Raw genomic sequence first — 19,882 nt, 5'->3', positions numbered from 1 at the left:
CCCTGCTCCTTTTGATATAAAAAAATAGGCATCTGATTTAAAACGTGGTCACACGTCCCTGGAAGATGACGCACGTCAAGAAAGGCGGAAAACAGCAGCCACACCGAAGACCATCATTAAGGTATTGGACGATTTGTCGGAGATTTGTGACCATGGACGAGACTTGGGTCCACCACTATACGCTAAAACAAAACAACGCTGGATGCGGTGGATGGAAGCCTATGGCCTGGGGCAAATTCGATTACGTATTATGATAAACGTTTTTTTTCATACTCGTAATCTCTTCGGCTGTCATTTGGCTACTAGCGTTTGACTTTCGTTTAGCTGTCATAATCGGCCCTAGCGAGGTATCCGTCGGAACGGGAAATCTCCGGTTTCACACGGACCACGCTTCGAGATGTGCTTCCGACAGGTTAAAACAATCCTATGATGTTGGACAAATTTCCGCTTCGACGAATAACTCGCTAAGGGCGAATATTATTGCTTCTGTCAGTAGAATGCATTTTTTTTTGGTTTACGACTTTTTCGTTTTACTCGTACATATAATCGCCCTTTGTTGTGATTATCTTTTTTCCTTCAGTATTGTTTTGGATTACGTAATAGCATACGAAGTCCATCGATTTAGGTTTCGTAATTGAAGTTTTTTGAGTTTCACGTGGAAATTTTTCCATCCCATTTTTTTTTGCTCGCCCAAATGTTTGCCAAGTTTCATGAGGGTAGCAATATCTTTTATTTATTGTTTTTTATTTTTCTTTTTTTTAATTTTACCTGTGTCAACTTTCAACTATGTACTGTCACATAAACCATTGCTAATATATTTGTGATGTAAAAAGTTAATTTTTGTATCTGATTTCATTTAATAAATGAGTCTTTTTAGATCGGAGGAACTAATTATTAACAACAACATACATATGCAGGGTGTCCCAAAAGTAATGGGTCAAACGAAGTATGCTGATAGGGGATCTTAAGGGCTCTCAGAATTTGGTAACTTGTTCATCCCAAATCCTTACGGTTTTCGATTTAATGCAATTCTTGTGAAATTTCGAAAAATCCCTACTTTGCAACAGTATTTTGCTTCCTGTGCCCATTATTGATTTTTGGTATTTACAATTCTTTTACTAAAACATTGCCAAATAATTAGGAACAATTAAATAATCAAAACATTTTTTATTTCATACGCCATTTAGCTGCAAATTAGCTAACAGTTTCAAGTTTTATAAAAAGTCAATTTCTAACTTTTATTTGAGAGCAACACCGTTAAAAAAATTTATACAGTGTGAGAATGGTTTATTATTTTAAAAAGTTGCCCTGTTTTTGTAGTTTTCAAAAAAGTATAAAAATTCCCAAAGTTTCAGTTAGATCGCAAAATATTACAATTTTAATTCAACAAAACAGGGGTTTTCAGAACAAAAAACAACCAAAAATAAACACATTTTCTCGAACTGTTATTTGTTTATTTTTCTTTGAACAAAACCCTCTATTTTTGTTTGTATTTTTTCTCTGAAGAACACTGTTTTGTTGAATTCAAATTGTAATATATTGCGATCTAACTGCAACTTTGGGAACTTTTATACTTTTTTGAAAACAACAATAACAGGGCAACTTTTTAAAATAATAAACCATTCTCACACCTCACAAATTTTTTTAACGGTGTTGCTTTCAAAAAAAAAGTAAGAAACTGATTTTTTATAAAACTTGAAACTGTTAGTTAATTTCAGCGAAATGGCGTATGGAATAAAAAATAGTTTGATTAATTAATTGTTCCTAATTATTTGGCAATGTTTTTGTAAAAGAATTTAAAAAAACAAAAATCAATAACGGGCGTAGGAAGCAAAATACTGTTGCAAAGTAGGGATTTTTCGAAATTTCACAAGAATTGCATTAAATCGAAAACCGTAAGGATTTGGGATGAACAAGTTACCAAATTCTGAGAGCCCTTAAGATCCCCTATCAGCATACTTCGTTTGATCCATTACTTTTGGGACACCCTGTATATGGAAAAGTAGGTCACGTTGGCGTATGAGTACTATTTTGTTCTATATAAAACTTAAGCTATTATTATATGAAAGTTCTATCTCTGTCCATTTTCGCCACCAATGAATTTCTTATGACCTTTTTTTAACTTTTAAATGATATTCTTAACTGATTTATTTATTTCAACTTTCATTTCTTTTGAATTACATAGGTACATATAGTTAGTAATTGAACTTCTACAATTTTAACAATATTTTGCAATATTACTTTTTATTACGGCCTACACCAATATTAATTACCAACACCTCAATTAATTGAGTTTTTTAACATTTTTTTTTTCAATCTTTATGTATTTATCAATAAAATATTTACAATCTTCAAAATTGAAGGGATGTGTATTTTTCCAGTACAACAAGGAAAACATATCCTGCAATATGTTTAAAGCAATGGTAAAATGTTAGATAATAATACACTCACAATAATAAAAAAAAAAAAAAACAAAACCCAGTCCATTCTAATATTTCATATGAGAAGACGTTTTTTTTTAAGTTTTAACCCTTTCGGTACCAGCGTTATTCTCATGTAACATTCTTTAAAAATTCGTAAAAAATATTCCATCAAATAATTTTTTAGGCTTAGATGGCTTAATTGAATGATAATAATGCCTAGTTACTGGCTTAGTACAAAGAGTTTGTCAAATATCATACTTTTAATTTTTTTTATCGAAAAAGGGACTGAAATCCATATTTTTTTTTTTGCAAACATTATTTTTTTATATAATGTTCATAATTTTGAAAAAAAGATATAAAAAATGTTAATCCAGAAAGAAAGGGTGATTCAGTAGGTACTAGTTGAAAATCCCTCTATTTCTCCGAAAAAAATTTTCACTTTTACTTTAATTGTTTGAAATAAAATTTCAGCACAAAAAGAACTATCATAACTTATAATTTATAAAGTATACACCTACCCATATACATACATAGAGATGACTTGACCTAAGTCAATGAGAAAATAAAAAAAAAAAATCAGGGGTCGAATTACGGCATACGTTCGTTATCGTATGGTTGCTATGTGTCCCTATCTTTTTCTATTAATTAAATAGAGAAACAAATATGTAAAACGTTAACGAATCATCGTAATCGTATGCTGTAATTCGACCCCAGTTTACATCCATTAAAGTAAGTTGTAATTAATTTGTTTCAAATTAGATACAACTCCATCGAATTTTCTTTCTCTCCTAGGTTTTTGGGTGCAACATAGGATAGGTACCTTCATTATTAAACAATTTTTCGATGATACACTGGTTAACAAAATTATACTTTTTTTTGTTGCCGGAACAAAAATATACTTTTCTGAAGGTTTTCGGTGTGCTGGACTCGAATCCGAAGTCAGAAAAAATTAATCAGCTCCCGTTTTTGAAATATTACCGTTAGAAAATGCTGAGCTTCGGACCTTATTTTTGTATATAAGGAAAATTGTTTGAGCATATTTAGTAACGGTTTCTATAAGAACTATCTTCCATCTCTCAAGATCTGTTTAAATCTTTCCGATATATTTTTTACAGTTTGAGATATCCTCAGTTGTTTGGCATTTTATATATACCATAGAAATTTTTTAACGCCATTATCTCCTTTATTATATATAAAAGAATGAGGTCCGAAGTACTCAAAAAACATTTTTTGGTGCTTTTTCTAACGGTAATATTTAAAAAACGGGAGCTGATTAGTTTTTTCTGACTTTGGATTCGAGTTCAACGCACCGAAAACCTTCAGAAAAGTATATTTTTGTTTCAGCAACAAAACCCTTGTAAACCAGTGTAATGATATGGTCTTAAAAAAAAATCAATTAGTTAATGAGATAATTAATTAAAGATAAACAGAAATAATATATTCAAACCCAATATTACATTGAAAGGTAGTCATGTTGATTGGCAGCCTATCAATCCATATAAATAAGGATTAAATAGTTATATTCTTCTTAAAACAAAAATTAGTTCGAAAAAATCACTTTTAGCTGCAAGTTCATCTTTTATAGGTTAAAATTAAGTCTTTACTTTGATACCTACAATAAAAACTAGTGAAGTTTTGAACATTTTTGTTCAGCTTATCAAATTTAAATATCTTAAATTTCAATACATTTGATTAAATTTTAATGTTTTGTACTTGAAACTAATACATTTTAATTTTTTTTTATTTAAAATTAATAAAAAAAAAATATTAAAAAAATTGTGTAATAAAATCGCAATATTAAAAACTAATAGTTTTTGTTTTGAAAATGCCTAATTCCAAAGCTTGTATTAAAAACTACCACAGAATTTTGAACCGTGTACAGAATTGGGATGCAATAACAAATTTTAAATTATTCGAGTTAAAGTGTCCCGAATTGGGGTTACACGGATTGAGGAATAGTGGGCAATGGTTCATTTGACTTGGGTGACTTGTGCCCATCTGTCTGTTCATCTGTCGCTATCTCGAGATGCAGCATTGACTACTGAAGCGGTTTATTTTAAACTTCGTAAAAGTTTTTGGTGATTCCCTAGAGAAATTGTTCAAAAGCCAGCTTTATAAAATAACTTTCAGAAACGCTTTTGAAAAATCAAAATTTGGCTTTTGAAAATTTCATAAGTCTAAAAAATTGATACGTGCTTCATTTTTTAAGTTAAATTTAATTAAGTTTAATAAAAAAAAAAACACGCATCAATCTTCGAAAATTTTGCAAATTTAAAAATGCTTTAATGTTCTCCTAATGAATAGGTAAAAACATATAAAGAGGTTAAATAAATCATTCTCTAAAAGGGGTGGTTGCATTATACTTAATGCTCTAATCAGTGTTGCCGCTGGAAAAAATCAAAAAGGGGCCAAAAAAGGGTCCCGAGACAAAAAAAAGGAGCCAATCATAAAATTTCGTGAAGTAAAAAAAAAATTTATATAAACATTACCGAAGACATATCCTAAACTTTTAATAATAAAATAAATTAATTTAAAAAAAAAAAAAACAAACAAAACAGTTCTTGATAAAGTATGTATATGCAAATATACTTTCGATATTTATACACTAATTTGTTTGGTTTACCCAGTTTTCATGATCTTTTCCTGGTTTTATTGAATCAAGGAATTGCTATGTTTACAATTAATGTATTTTCGTAAATTTTCGTAAGCTTATTTTTTATGAGTGTCAGTCTGAAAACTACTATTTCCGCTGAGGCACTGCTAAGAAGAGTTTTCAAACATAATTTCATCCAAACCATTTTTAAATAACCCTGCCAAAATTCTTCTACGCCATGAATTTCAAAAAATGTTTCAAAAACCTTGTGCGCAGATCCAGCCCCAAGCATTTTATATTTCTCAATAACTTTCTCGGAATTCAATTCGACTAAATGCTGGAAATCAGAAACCAGATCTAAGTTCCTAATTAAAGTCAACTATTTTATCTTTCATAATTCTCCATAAATTTTCATCTTTTAAAACAAAAAGTTTAACTATAAATAAAAAGGGGCCATTTTGCTAATTTTTAAAAAAGTGGGGGCCAAGGGGCCCAAGCTTAAAAAAGGGGCCATTTGGCCCCTAAAGGGGCCAAACGGCAACACTGGCTCTAATACAAAAACAAAAAAAAAATTCATATGTAAATGAATTACATTTTTGGCATTGTTAATCTCATTCATCTTTATCAATTTCTTTTTAAATCAAACCTCTTAAACAGCCTCATTTGACTCAAAAGATAACACGAATCAGTTCAAAGCAAAATAAACAAAAACCAACCCCTACAATTACCACCCACTACCACCCAAAGTCATCATAACCTCAAGTGATAATATTTTGTTACAAAGCTTCATAATAGAAAATATGAGAAAAGTTGCATGATAGAGAAAATTGGTTTATTTGTTTTAAGATAGACAAGGCGACATACAGAGATGAAATGAAAAATGATAAATATGGGTTTTGCTCTTCTTTTTTTCATCCTCGAAAATACATCCCTAAGGAAACAAGGATGTTGCAGCAACGCGCATGGCTTACCGAAGATTTTCGGAATCGATTTTATTCTCTTTATCATAGCAAATTGGCACAGTGATTATCCCGTAGTATCTTTTGCTCGCTCGTATTTAAAAAAACGAAAACACTTTTATATCTGCACACATTTTTAATAATAAAATTAAATAATAATTGATTTATCCCCAAAAATATATAGTATATTTTTTAATTTAAGAAAATTGTGTTTTAATTGAAAAATCCCATATGTCTTCCATAGTCTGGGTGAATTTATCTTAAAAAAAAAAAAAAAACATGTTAAAAAATAGAAGTACTTGTATTTTAGAAACATGAACTAGGCGTTTCCCCTTTGCTAAAAAGGATGCTGCACCTTGAGAGTCAAAGTTTTTGTGAAAGATAAAAAAAAAAAATATGAAACTAGAAAAAAGAATTAATTTTGTTAAATAATTAGGAAAATCTTTTAAATAAAAAAATAATTAATAAAATAAATTAATATAGAAAATGGAGCAGTTAAAATGGTTAACACGAATTTTTTTACTCTTCGTTGCTCTTACTGCAGGTATGTATTCGATATTTATAAATTTTTTTTCAAAAGGATTTTTAATCCAAATGAATGAAAAAATTAAGAAGACGAAAAAAATATGAATTAATGGTGCTTTTATGTGAATTAATATAGTTCGAGCATCGGAGGATGAGGAGCGTTTAGTTCGGGATCTATTTCGAGGTTACAACAAACTTATAAGACCCGTACAAAATATGACACAAAAGGTGGGAGTTCGTTTTGGATTGGCTTTTGTTCAGCTTATTAATGTGGTAAGTGGGATATGGATATGTGTCTCATGTGCTTTTTCTTTTGAGATGAATTTTTATGTTTAGAGATTTAAAATAAGAATGATTTATTTCAAAAATGTAGGTACTGAAAATTTATAATAAATAATTTCTGATTAAAATAATAGTAAAACTTGCTTCAACTTAATAGGAAAGAAAAAAAAAAAGAATTTTCGTTGCACTATTTTTTTGAGTTAGAAGAATATAAATTATTTTAAATTTTAAAGAGTTCGTATTTTCTATAGATAAAATAAAAAATATAGTCCTTATAAATTCAAAGGGATTTGAGGTGGGCATAGTTTTTGAGGAAATCACATATCTCGTAAAATTAAATATCTAAGGATTTTTTTAACGATATTGGATTTACTTTCAATTATTATAACTATAAGCCACTTCGAAATTAATTCTCAATTAAAAAAAAATAAGAAATTGTTTTCAAAATCTTTGACGGTTTTATTTTTGTCGCACAAAATAACATTGTTAGTGGATCTTAAAGTATCAAAGATAAATAAACAAACAAAAATTAATGAAAGCAATCAATCTCTTCTCGAGATATAATACAAAAAAATCAATAAACTAAACACGGCCTATATTTGAAAGAAGACGATTTATTAAAAAAAGAAGAAAAAGCGAAGGGAAAACTTTCTGAAGGGGATTTATTTAGTCTGCCTTGTCATGAATTATTGCTTACTTCAACCTCTTCAACCGCATGACAAAATGACCTTTGATTTAATCGATCATAAAACTAGAACCCTATGATATTCATTTCTTAATGCAAAAGAGCATATAATAGTGTACACAAAATTGGATCCTATTAAAGTTAGTAAGTTTTCAAAGACTGAAAGAGAAGAAAATGCTTAATTTCTTTCTTTTCAAAACTATAATTTTTTTTAACCAATTCATCGATCTCAATCTCAAAATTTGTTTAAAAGGGAAGATGTAAGGACTATTAAAAAACAACTTACTAAGTCTTTTTTCAATAGAAGGTATAGTCACTGAAAATGACGAAAGTCTTAGAACCCCAATTATTTTCCGAATTTAAAATGAAAAAAAAATGTGCTTTTACGAACTTCTGATCTCGGATAGAATTTGTATCTTTTCCGACAGGAAAAATTCTCCAACAATCGTTTTAAAAACTATCAAAACAAACGTCGAACCGAGGGTCACAAGTCGAACCGAAGGTCAAAAGTGGGGGGAAATTTCAAGGTCAACTCAAGCTGCAACTGACCTGATACTCTTAGCGCTCATAATTTAAGAGGCTCATAAACTTAATCACCATACTATTCACCATACTACATTATGTATGGAAGGTCTCGGCCACTCTTAAATTATGATTGTTTACTCCGAAAACGATACTTAAGAGCATCTTAAATAAAATGCACGACTGGGTCGCACGTACTTGCTCTTGTAGTTCAAAGCATCTTTATCTTAAATATCTATTGGAAATTTAAGATTTTGTGGAGAAAAAAAAATTAAAAAAAAAAAAAATCGAAAGTTAAAAAATTCAATTTTTTAAATATTTTTTGAAAAACTTTTTTTTTTTAATTTTTTTTACATTTTACACTTCAATACCTATGATGTCTGTAAATTTTGAAAAAATTGACTTATGCTTTGATGAAATATATGAACTTAAAAAACATGTCAATTTTTGAAAAACGGCAACGCCATATTTCCGCTCTCGGCATTTTTTGAGAAAAACTAAAAATGCAGTTTTGTTAGAATCAATAAGAGTACTGCGCACACCAAATTTAAACGAAATCGTTAGAGCCGTTTTCGAGAAATTTGAAATACCTCGAAAACGTTATATGGGAGATATGCGTTAAATTGGAGATATTAAAAAAATAAAAAAAACGGACCTAGGGAATTACGTAAAAATCATCTGTACCAAGTTTCAAGCAAATCCATCCATCCGTTTAGGCCCTAGCTCGATGTACAGATGGACGCACAGACGCACAGACGCACAGACCGACGGACGGCATGACGAAAACCACTTTTTTGATCTTCTCCATCATCGTAATGTTGGTTTTGATTAAAACCTCGATTTTTTTTTTCTACACGAAACCAATACTTGCCCTATAGAGCAAGTAAAAACGTTTAATTAAAAATGAATGAAAGTACGTTTCAAGATTTAACTCAGTACTCGCGGCACTCAAAAAATGGATATGAACATCATTGTATATATATGTATTTCTATAGTACTGTTATGAAGTGAAACGATCTCAGGAACTCTGGTGGTAACTTAAAAAAGCAGAATTTGTAGGTATGAAATAAATACACTGAACGCCACCTCAAAATAGTGGTGACTTGAACTAATCGACCTCACTCGCTGTATTTAGAAAAGAAATGTTATAAATCAATTTAAAACCATTTTTAAGATCGAGAGTTTTAAAATCCCACACAGTGTCTTTTTTAGCTCGATCTGCGTACCAGGCCTCAAAATTAAAATCTGCAAAAATTGGAGGATTTTTTACTACATATTTTGAAATAGTTTTTTCGCTTAGGAACTTGATTCTCGGAAAACCCAAGTGTTCACAGGCATTGAAATCCTCGTGATCCATTTTTGCAACTAAATAATCGCGCGACCAAAGAAATGAAAAAAAAAACATGATTTTTTCAAATTAAAAAAAATTTTTTTACATACCCGTGAACCGTGCTTAAAATTCTAGTTTTTGTTTAGAGTTATAGCCCAATGGGCAACCTATGTAAGTTTTCGGACTCGGTATCGAAGGCAAAACATTATTTTAAAGATGATTATATTGACCAATTTGTATTTAATAGTTTAACCATTTTTTAAATCCATTGTAGCTTAATTATAGATTTGAATGAAAAATTAAAAAGAAAGTGCTTCAAAAATTACAAAAACCGTAACTGACTGACTCACTTACACTGAGAAAAAAAGATATGCTAAAAAAATGGAATTTTTATATCAAATTTAATGGATTTCTGCATTGTTTTTTTGCCAAAAAGATTTTCGACTCTAAATAAAAGTACGAATCTTCTTCATTTCTGGAATGTTTTGAATTAATTTAAAATAATCTATTTAACTTAATAAGAAAATCAATAAAATTGAATTTACCAAAATCGCTTTGATTTAACGTGGGATCCTGTAAAAATAAAATGTTCAAAATTTTAATATTGGAAGTCCATAAATAAATTTCACATGTTAATCTTTTCCTTTTCAGACTGCCAAAGGGTAAAATAATAGTATATAATTCGGTAAATTAAAATGATGATGAAACTTTGATTTATTAAGGGTCGAATTATAATATTTCAATTTATTTATTAAACAAAAAATCTTTTTGTTTTAAATAGATGGAATTTAATGTTTTCATCATCATTTTTTGAAGTGCCTCATTTTTCTCCGTGTATAAAAAAAAAATCGATATCAGAGAAATTCACGATTTTTTAATTGAATGAATATGACTACGCTTGCGTTTTGTAAATAACTGAAAGCGAATTATTCAATTTGTATAATGACTGATTTATTGAACAAAAAAACTTCAGTACATTTTATTTCCTACATGAATTTTTTTCTGCGGAACTCTTGAGGATGTTGTCAAAGTTCTTCAGCAATCAGGCGCTTTCAAAGCCAGAACTTCCAGAAAGTGCTAAAGTTCAAAATTGTCAACTGACAGTAAGATAATTTACTGATCATGTTGGTATATCAGAAAGTTCAGTGATCAGTGATCAGGATCATTTGTGTCTAAGTAAAACCAAATCTCTTTTGGTTAAAAAAAAAGATCATTTCGTCAAGAGATCAGTCAGCTTCGTTGATCATGAACTATTTTATGAGTGGATAGAGGAGATACTAGACTAGTGCAATTGTTCAGCACATGCTTGAGTGCTCTAAGTCCATTTTTCAAGAGCCTTTTCCTCATTGATCTCGACGAAATTATTTTAATGTTCCAGGATCTCAAAACAGAGTTTTAATTGATTTTAGATAAATTTTAGAGGGTTTCGCCAAAAATCAAAGCTTATGGAATTAACTTCTTTAGAACATTCTTCTACTGGACAAGATCAGTCAACTGAATACTGTCAAATTTAAAAAAATGGAGGTTCTAATAGCTTGTATTGCAGGGCTTACAAATTTTTAACACCTCAACCTTAAGCTAAATATTTCTAAAATGTATACAATTTATTTTACAGAACGAAAAGAATCAAATTATGAAGTCAAATGTATGGCTCCGTCTAGTGTGGTATGATTATCAGCTACAATGGGACGAAGCCGATTACGGAGGCATTGGAGTACTTCGACTCCCACCCGATAAGGTTTGGAAACCTGATATTGTTTTGTTCAACAAGTGAGCCATATGGTTTAAAAATATCTAAAACAGTTTTTTAAAAAACATAAATTTCTACTTGTAATTTTAAGTGCTGATGGTAACTATGAAGTGCGCTACAAATCAAACGTTCTAATCTATCCAACTGGCGAAGTTCTATGGGTTCCACCTGCCATTTATCAGAGTTCCTGCACCATCGATGTAACATATTTTCCCTTTGATCAGCAAACATGCATTATGAAATTTGGATCGTGGACTTTCAATGGCGATCAAGTTTCTTTGGCCCTGTATAATAATAAAAATTTTGTTGATTTATCGGATTATTGGAAATCGGGAACATGGGATATAATTGAGGTGCCAGCTTATTTAAATGTCTATGAGGGAGATGGCAACCATCCAACGGAAACGGATATTACATTTTATATAATTATTCGAAGGAAGACATTGTTTTATACGGTGAATTTGATTTTGCCAACGGTGCTTATTTCGTTCCTTTGTGTATTGGTGTTTTATTTGCCAGCTGAAGCTGGTGAGAAGGTAAGTTTTTTTTTGGGGTCTTTAATTTGAAAAATTATCAATTTTGTACAATTTTAAGGTTACACTTGGTATTAGTATTCTGCTGTCACTGGTTGTGTTTCTGTTGCTTGTGTCAAAGATATTACCACCAACATCACTTGTACTGCCATTAATTGCTAAATATTTGCTTTTTACATTCATTATGAATACGGTTTCAATCTTGGTCACTGTGGTTATTATTAATTGGAATTTCCGAGGACCAAGAACTCATCGAATGCCATTGTGGATTCGTAGTGTATTTTTGCATTATTTGCCAGCATTTTTATTAATGAAACGACCACGTAAGACTCGTTTACGTTGGATGATGGAAATGCCTGGTATGAGTATGCCTGCACATCCACATCCATCATATGGATCACCAACAGAGCTGCCAAAACATATAAGGTAAGTTAAATAAAAGTAATACTTTTTTAACTTTGGGGATATTAATAGTTTAGATCTATGTTAAAGTTATTTGAAACTCAAAAATGATTATTTTTTTCAAAATATTTTTTGTTTGTCCTTATTGTTTCTTATGCGAATGGGAATGATTCATAAAATATACAGAAAAGATTTCTGCAGCTGGAATAAGATTGCTAACTTTACTTTATTAGCACTATTGAGTTATACTCAAAATTCCGAAAACCTTTTTTGCTTACTTAGGCCAAATTTATTGACTCTCCATTAAACTTAAATCGCCATTAAAAAAGGGAATTTTAAAATTAAAAACAAAATTCGTTTAATTCAGACTCTGTTAATGATTTTTTTGAAGTTTGACATCATTAACTAATTGAGCATTCAATTTAAAAGCCCTTTAGGGATTTTTAGAGCAAATGGAGGTTTTAAAAAGGATTTCTATTTATTCACTCTCCGTTAGCCTCAAATGTAATTTCGGTTATTAGGTATTTCATTATTATTTTATTTCGTTAAATAAGCTAAAAAATCATTAAAACAAAAACAAAAATTATGTACATATGTATAACAGTCCAGAATAGAATATTTTTGTAGGGACATAGGTATTTATTCATATATGTAGGTATTTATTCCATAAATAAGTTACAATTTAAAATGACCAGAAATTTTTATCTATGGGTATGACGTATGATAGGGTTAAATAGACAACACTTCATTTGAGATTTTCCCATCTACTTCGCAGAGCGCAGAAGAAGCACATATAGTAATAGATCTACCAGAAATTAGATAATCTTCTCTACTATAAAAGAATCACGAGGTAAAACTAATCAGGGTTGAGATGCTGCATAATGTAACCATCCCAAAACACTGCAAATGTAACAGTCTTTGGTTATCGTTACTCTCGTCTGTGTGCTTTCGCCTGGCGTTTTACGGCTCCAAAATACTTACGGGCCATAGCTCTTACATATGTTTTTTGTATTGTTTTTCGTTCCTTCAAATCTTCAAATTTAAAAACATTTGATTTGACAAATTTCTGCTTTTGACAGTTTTATTTTTCAAAAACTAAAAAATCCCTAGGATAGTTTTAATGGAGTTTTAAATTTAAAGTTTCCATTAAAAGTTAAGACTTTAAGGTCCAATTTATTCACACTCCATTAAATTTAAAGTCGCTATTAAAAAAGGGAAATTTTAAAATTTGTATGCGATTTGACAGTTTTATAATTTTTAATGGAGCCTTTAAAAATAATGGAGAGTGAATAAATTGGGCCTAACTTAAGTAGAGTGAACTAAATGAATTTTTAATGACGTATACTTAAAGGCGTCAATAGTTTAACAACGCTGTTAACTAAAACGATAAATTTCAATATTTAACGGAGGCTCAATAAATTGACCCTTTAGGTCTAATTTATTCACTTTTCATTAAATTTAAAGTTGCCATTTAAAATGGGAAATTTAAAAATCGTATGCGAGTTGACAGATTTTCATTTTTTAAATTTAATGGAATTAGGGCCAATTTATTGAGCCTCCATTAAATTTTGAAATTTATCGCTTTAGTTAACGGCCTCGTTAAACTATTGTCGCCTTTAGGCCCAATTTATTCACTCTCCATTATTTTTAAAGGCTCCATTAAAAATTATAAAACTGTCAAATCGCATACAAATTTTAAAATTTCCCTTTTTTAATGGCGACTTTTAATTTAATGGAGTGTGAATAAATTGGACCTAAAAATTCATTTAATTCACTCTTCTTTAGTTAAAGTCCTTACTTTTAATGGAAACTTTAAATTTAAAACTCTGTTAAAAATATCCTAGGGATTTTTTATTTTGTTTGAAAAATAATCTGTCAAAAGCTACAATTTTGTCAAATCAAATAGATTTGAATTGGAAGAAAAACCAAAAAACTATGACCCGTAAGTATTTTGCAGCTGAAAACGCCAGAAAATGCAAGAGATTAACGATATACCAGTGGTAACCAAAGAATGCTACAACCTACAATTGAAACCATGAGAAGAAGAAGGAGTTAAGTGAAATTTTTAATTTTTTCCATCGGTGTCAATATAACAACTTAAATTTAAGTGTTATCGGCATTCATCTCGTGTCATTGGTTTAGAAGTAAGCTTTATATCTCTTCTTCTCATGGCTTCAATTGCAATGTTATGTATGTTATGTATGTATTATGCAGCATCTCAAAAATGATTAGTTTTGAAGTGGAGAATATAATCTAGTAGATCTAGTATTATCTGTGCGAAGTAGACAAGAAATGCATTAATTTCTTTGAATTTTGTTTTTTTTATGGTACAAATGCATGTGTGTATAGTATACACACTATAGTATACACTGTATACCTACAAAAAATTCTAGTCTGGACTTTTTTCATAATTGTGATGTTTTTTTTTAATAATTCTTTAGCTCATTTGACATTTTTCAAATAAAATAATAATTCAAATAAAAAAAATAAATGAAATGACATTTGACACTAATGGAGAGTGAATAAATAGAAATTCTGTTTAAAACCTCCATTTGCTCTAAAAATCCCTCTTAAAAGGTCGAATTTGGTGTTTTAACTAAAACTACTTTTAAATTTGATGCTCAATTAGTTAATGATGCCAAACTTCAAAAAAATCCTTAAAAGAGACGGAATTAAACGAAATTGGTTTTTAATTTTAAAATTCCCTTTTTTAATGGCGATTTAAGTTTAATGGAGAGTCAATAAATTGGGCCTTAATTGGGCCTTAATAAATTAGTTTTGTCTTTTGAAAGACTTATTCTCATGATATTTCTATAGGTATTACATTAAAATCAGCAAAAATTCACAAATAAGAAGCTTTATTTTAAATAAATATTTGGCAGTTTAAAGGTCTGTGGCGCAATGGTTCGTGCCAACCAGAGGTCAAGGTTCAAAACCTAGCCTCCACCATCTAAAATGTTTTTTTTTTGGGGCACTGCCTTTTACGAGGAATAGACAATCTCTACTAGAGTAGCATTGTCATGAAAAAGTGCATCTCTGCTCTTGCTGAGCCATTCAAACTCGGCGGTAAAACAATAAATATACAATAGCCCGAAAAATTCCATAGGAAAAAACAATAAATATGTTTATTACCATAGTTTTTTTTTTTTTAATGGCCTAATCATCAAAAACATCACGAAACCAATATTTTAAAATTAAAAGTTTGTTTTATAAAACAGGTTTGAGTTTTTTATTTGGTTTGAGGACTTGTTTTAGAAAATCGGATTTTCTTTCAGAAATCAGTAGGTAGCTTACCTACATAGTATAACTTGTATTTTTTTCTTTCCCATGTCAAGAAGGAAAATAAAAACAATTTTTTTTGAAAATTTTGGCCTCGTGATATTTCGAATGATTGTGTAATTAAACACTGACACTCTCATCCTTCATTGGAAAGGAAAAAAAGCGTTCGATCTTAGACTTGCACATAACAATGAACACAATTTTAAAAACAAGGGCCAAACTTGCATGAAATGTAATAAAATGGCAAAACATAATTTAAGAGACTATTGAAACCGCTGGAATTTTTGCAATGCAGAAGGTCGAACAAGTATTTTTGGTTCCAAATTGGCAAAAAAAAAACTATGCCATTTCATTACATTCAACAAGGCTTACAAATCGTGCTTGGTCCCAATACTTGTCAAAAAACCATTTTTTATATCTCACTTACCTTCTTGGAAATAATTTCACCTTTTTCCGAGTAAATTTCTATAATGGAATTAATAATATGAAATTTTTAATTTCCCAAAAAAAATATTTTTATAAATATTTAAATTTTTTGAAAATATGTCGATTTTTGGAAATATTGCTTTTATGTGTCGTATAGAATTTTTTTAAGAACATCATATAATTTTTTTTTTAATTTGTGTTCTTTAAAGAAGAATGAAGAATTAGATTTTATAACTCAAATTTAATTGTGATTTAATCGTGTTTTTATAAACACATAAACACAAATTTGTAGCGAAAACACACATGCGTGACAAAAGAAAACAAACAAAAATGTTTCTCTTCTCTATTAAGAGAAACAAAAAATACAAATACAAAAACAGTTACCAAAGTGCCCTAAGAGCTTCTTTTCACATCGTCAAATTTGCAATTGAAGATGAACCGATAGCTATAAAAAAGAGAAACATTTTTCTCTTTCAAGAGATTGTTAATTTTAGGGGTTTGTTTGAGTTTTACTTCTTACCCCTGCTATTTCTAGTCCCACTCGCCCTTACTCATAAAAAAGATTATTTAGTATTTTAAGAGATTCTATAGTCTGATTAACAGTTTTCTCCTTCGCTATAGTATACTTTACTTCCGGTTTAAAAATGCGGTTTAAATGCGGTTTAATAAATACAAAATAGAGTACGTATACGCCACAGTGAACAACGTGCTAAAAATGTTAATTACCTTGCCATCAATGTTAACAAATAAATAGAAAAACAAAGTCCTTTAAAAAACAATCAAAAATTAAAAAAATATTAAAAAAAAAAACGAAAAATAGGTACATAAATAAAATTTTAATAGCATTTGGGTACTTATTACCCAAAAAGTCCTTTTCAGGGATTTTTTGGTAGTCGAATACACAATCTTGTAAATGTGACCGTGGCGGCATATCTCACTCATTATAATATAACACTGAGCAACAAGGGTTTTGTTTTAAGTTTGCGGAACTTTTTTCCTACATATTTTGCTTGCGTTCTCGAGATATTTATTTTTATTTAAAAACCGGTTTTAGTTTTAAAATTATATTTAAGAAGATATGTTTTATTAAATATAAAAAAATGTTTTTACTTTAAGTGCCATTGGGGGTAAACAATCAAAAATGGAAGTTATGGAGTTATCTGATCTGCATCACCCAAATTGCAAGATCAATCGAAAAATCAACAGTGCTGGTGACTTGGGTGTTGGCGATTGTCGTCGTGAAAGTGAATCATCTGATTCGATATTACTTTCACCAGAAGCAAGTAAGGCTACTGAGGCTGTAGAATTTATTGCTGAGCATTTGCGTAATGAAGATCTCTATATTCAAGTAAGTTACTTTTTTTTTATCCTATAAAACTACATGTAATAAATTTGATTTTAATTTTTTTAAAGACACGTGAAGATTGGAAATATGTAGCAATGGTCATTGATCGTTTGCAACTTTACATATTTTTCATTGTTACTACAGCCGGAACAGTTGGTATACTAATGGATGCTCCACATATCTTCGAATACGTCGATCAAGATAGAATCATTGAGATTTATCGAGGAAAATAGATGTCTTTTCTTATTGTGAAAATGAAAGAGAGTGCCGTCATTGCAATATACAGTTTTTTTTGTTTTTGAATGCCTATTTTTTTTTTGTTGATGTTAGAAATCCTTTTTAATTTTTTAAATTAATTTTATTTAAAATGTATTAAACATTTAATTTATGTTAGGTAGCGTAAAATCGGTATTCAAATCATAAGCTGCAAATTGTAACTCTATAGATTTTTCAAAAAAATACGAAAAAAAACGCTCAAATAAAATTACATACACTTAAAATACATGCTCAAGTATGTAGTACGTACATACTTAATGTGTGTATAATGTAGTTGAAAAGATCACCAATTAAGAAAACCCTTAATATAGAATTTATAATAAAATTAATAAGTTAGTGAATTAAAAAAAAAAATATAAAGTCAGAAAATTTGAAAAAACAAACTAAATACAAAAAAATAAAACATTTAAACTTAAGGGTTTAAAAATAAAAAAAAAAATATTATTTATATTATTTAGAATTTTATACGTGCAATTCATAAGTAAAATTATTTAAATTAATTTTATCAAGATATATTTTATATGTTTTATTAAATTATAATTTAAAAGCTTTCATTGTAATCAAACCTAAAACAATAAAATAAGAATCCCAAGTTTTGTTTGTTATCTTAAAATATTAATTATAATAAAATAATGGTTGGGTTGAAAAAAATAATGTTGTTTGTGTTTACATATTTATATAGTAAAATATAAGTTATTTGTGTATGTACTGTTTTATGTGCCAATTAATTAAATTATATATTAATTTTTTTCTTATATATAATTTTAAAAAAATTAAAAAATCTAAATACCTAGTTCATATAATAAATGATGATGGGCAAACAAAAAATTGTGTTGGGGTTTGAAAACAATATAATAAATTAAGAAACAAAACTACTATATAAAGGTATAATGGTAAATTTTAGCAAAAACCAGTAATTTGAAGCAGAATTTATATAATTTGTTACAAGAAAAAAAAAAAAATTATAAAAAAAATGAAAACCCCAAATGTCTCTTATTTTTAAGAAGAACACAAAAAACTAATAAAAGAAAAAATTGTTAACATTTAAGTAGACACCGAATAGGAGTAAAAAAATAATAAAAAAGATAATAAATAATGTTTCCAACGAAAAGTTTTATTATTTTAATTTCATCAGATGAACTGTTATATTTGATGGTTTTTACTTTAGAGCCAAATTTTCTGATTTTTTCTTGACTTTTATTGATAAGGACCTGACCTGGAATGGAAATTTAAAGAAGTACATCTAAATCAAGCATTTACTTTGTAAAAAAAATATGGTTCTACAGATTTTGTTAAGGCACCTTTCTCGAATCGACGCGGTAAGTGAGCTGAGAAGTTTGATAAAGCAGATACTTTGCAATGACTTCTTTTAAAGTTTCCTAAAACTTTATATAGGAATTTAGTAAGAACTTTCAATATTTTTTTTCATACGAATCGTAACTATTTGACACGTCAAAAGGAGTTTAGGAACGATGTTTATCTGTCAAATAGTTACAAATCGTAACTATTTTGTATTAAAGGAACGACAAAAGACTAACGATTGTTAACAATAGCTAACAATAATTGTTAGAAAAAGAACGCACCTTAGATCTAAACTCTAAAGTCACATGCGGCTTATGTTCATACGTGTTATACATACCGCTGCCTCAAAACTATAATGTTCTATGTCGAAGAAATGGAAAAAAATGACTTTTTTATATCAAAATTTTCGTCTTTTCAATGGCTACAAAGACTGTGTCCACAAAAATTTTATTTTTGCCTTAATACAATATTTATGGCCAAAACAAATATTCAATTTTCGGATATAATGGCTTATACTCAGTACTATAAAGTTCTTAGTTGACATAGAACAATTTGCCTCATTTGAACCCCATACAAAAATGACTACTTTTAAGTTACATAGAACATTTTACATTTAAAAATTAGCTGCCGGACTCCAAAATAAAATCCTTTAAAGCAATATTGAAAGGTCAGGCGGCAAGTCGATTATGGCTTTTTTGAAAAAGTTACTGACAGTAATCAGCAATAGTTTGTAAGTAAGGTTCACTTGAATGTTTATTTAAATAATTGCTGTGTAATTATATTTTTTTGCTAATTTCTGGGTAAATACTAATTTGAAATCTTTGAACTTTCTTGGGCATGATGCACTTCATTAAATTTATGGTTTTAATAAAAAAATATTGTTTGTCTTCACTGTAAGTTGGTTATTTTCATATACCATACTCATTACTATAATGTTGTATGTCGAACATAGAACAAAAAAATCAACTCGAAATGCAAGGAAATCAAATAAATGTTATATGTCAAAACAGAAAAACGTTAATTAAACAGTTTTTCAGCATCAAAAAAGAAATTTTATCATTTGAATTGATAGATTATCCAGCTACTGTAGTTAATTTTCTATTTTCATGCAAAAATACATAAATAAAGGGTGAAATTCTGATACTCCAAACTTTGTAGTCGATTTTCTCGAAACATTTTTTTGAAACATAGAACATTATAGTTTTGAGGCAGCGATATGTATGGTCGATGACACTACATAATCAACAACT

General features: G+C 29.1%; 1 protein-coding gene across 2 annotated transcripts; it reads left to right on the top strand.

The window, feature by feature from the left end:
- The first annotated feature begins 6,044 nt into the window (after positions 1-6,044).
- LOC129910888 (acetylcholine receptor subunit beta-like 1) lies at positions 6,045-17,829 on the top strand. Of its 2 annotated transcripts, XM_055988477.1 has the most exons (8): positions 6,045-6,224; positions 6,286-6,519; positions 6,637-6,773; positions 10,935-11,089; positions 11,161-11,605; positions 11,664-12,028; positions 16,826-17,057; positions 17,123-17,829. In XM_055988477.1, the coding sequence occupies exons 2-8, from the start codon at positions 6,462-6,464 to the stop codon at positions 17,285-17,287; spliced, it is 1,557 nt and encodes a 518-aa protein (XP_055844452.1). In that variant the 5' UTR covers positions 6,045-6,224; positions 6,286-6,461; the 3' UTR covers positions 17,288-17,829. The 2 variants fall into 2 exon arrangements, with proteins under 2 accessions (XP_055844452.1, XP_055844451.1); XM_055988476.1 differs by having other exon boundaries at positions 6,045-6,519.
- The last annotated feature ends 2,053 nt before the right edge of the window (positions 17,830-19,882 follow it).

This window comes from Episyrphus balteatus, chromosome 2 (genome assembly GCF_945859705.1).
Source record: "Episyrphus balteatus chromosome 2, idEpiBalt1.1, whole genome shotgun sequence".
NCBI classification, from domain to species: Eukaryota; Metazoa; Arthropoda; class Insecta; order Diptera; family Syrphidae; genus Episyrphus; species Episyrphus balteatus.
Note: the sequence above shows the minus strand (reverse complement) of the source record. Positions and strands in the feature narration are given on the sequence as shown.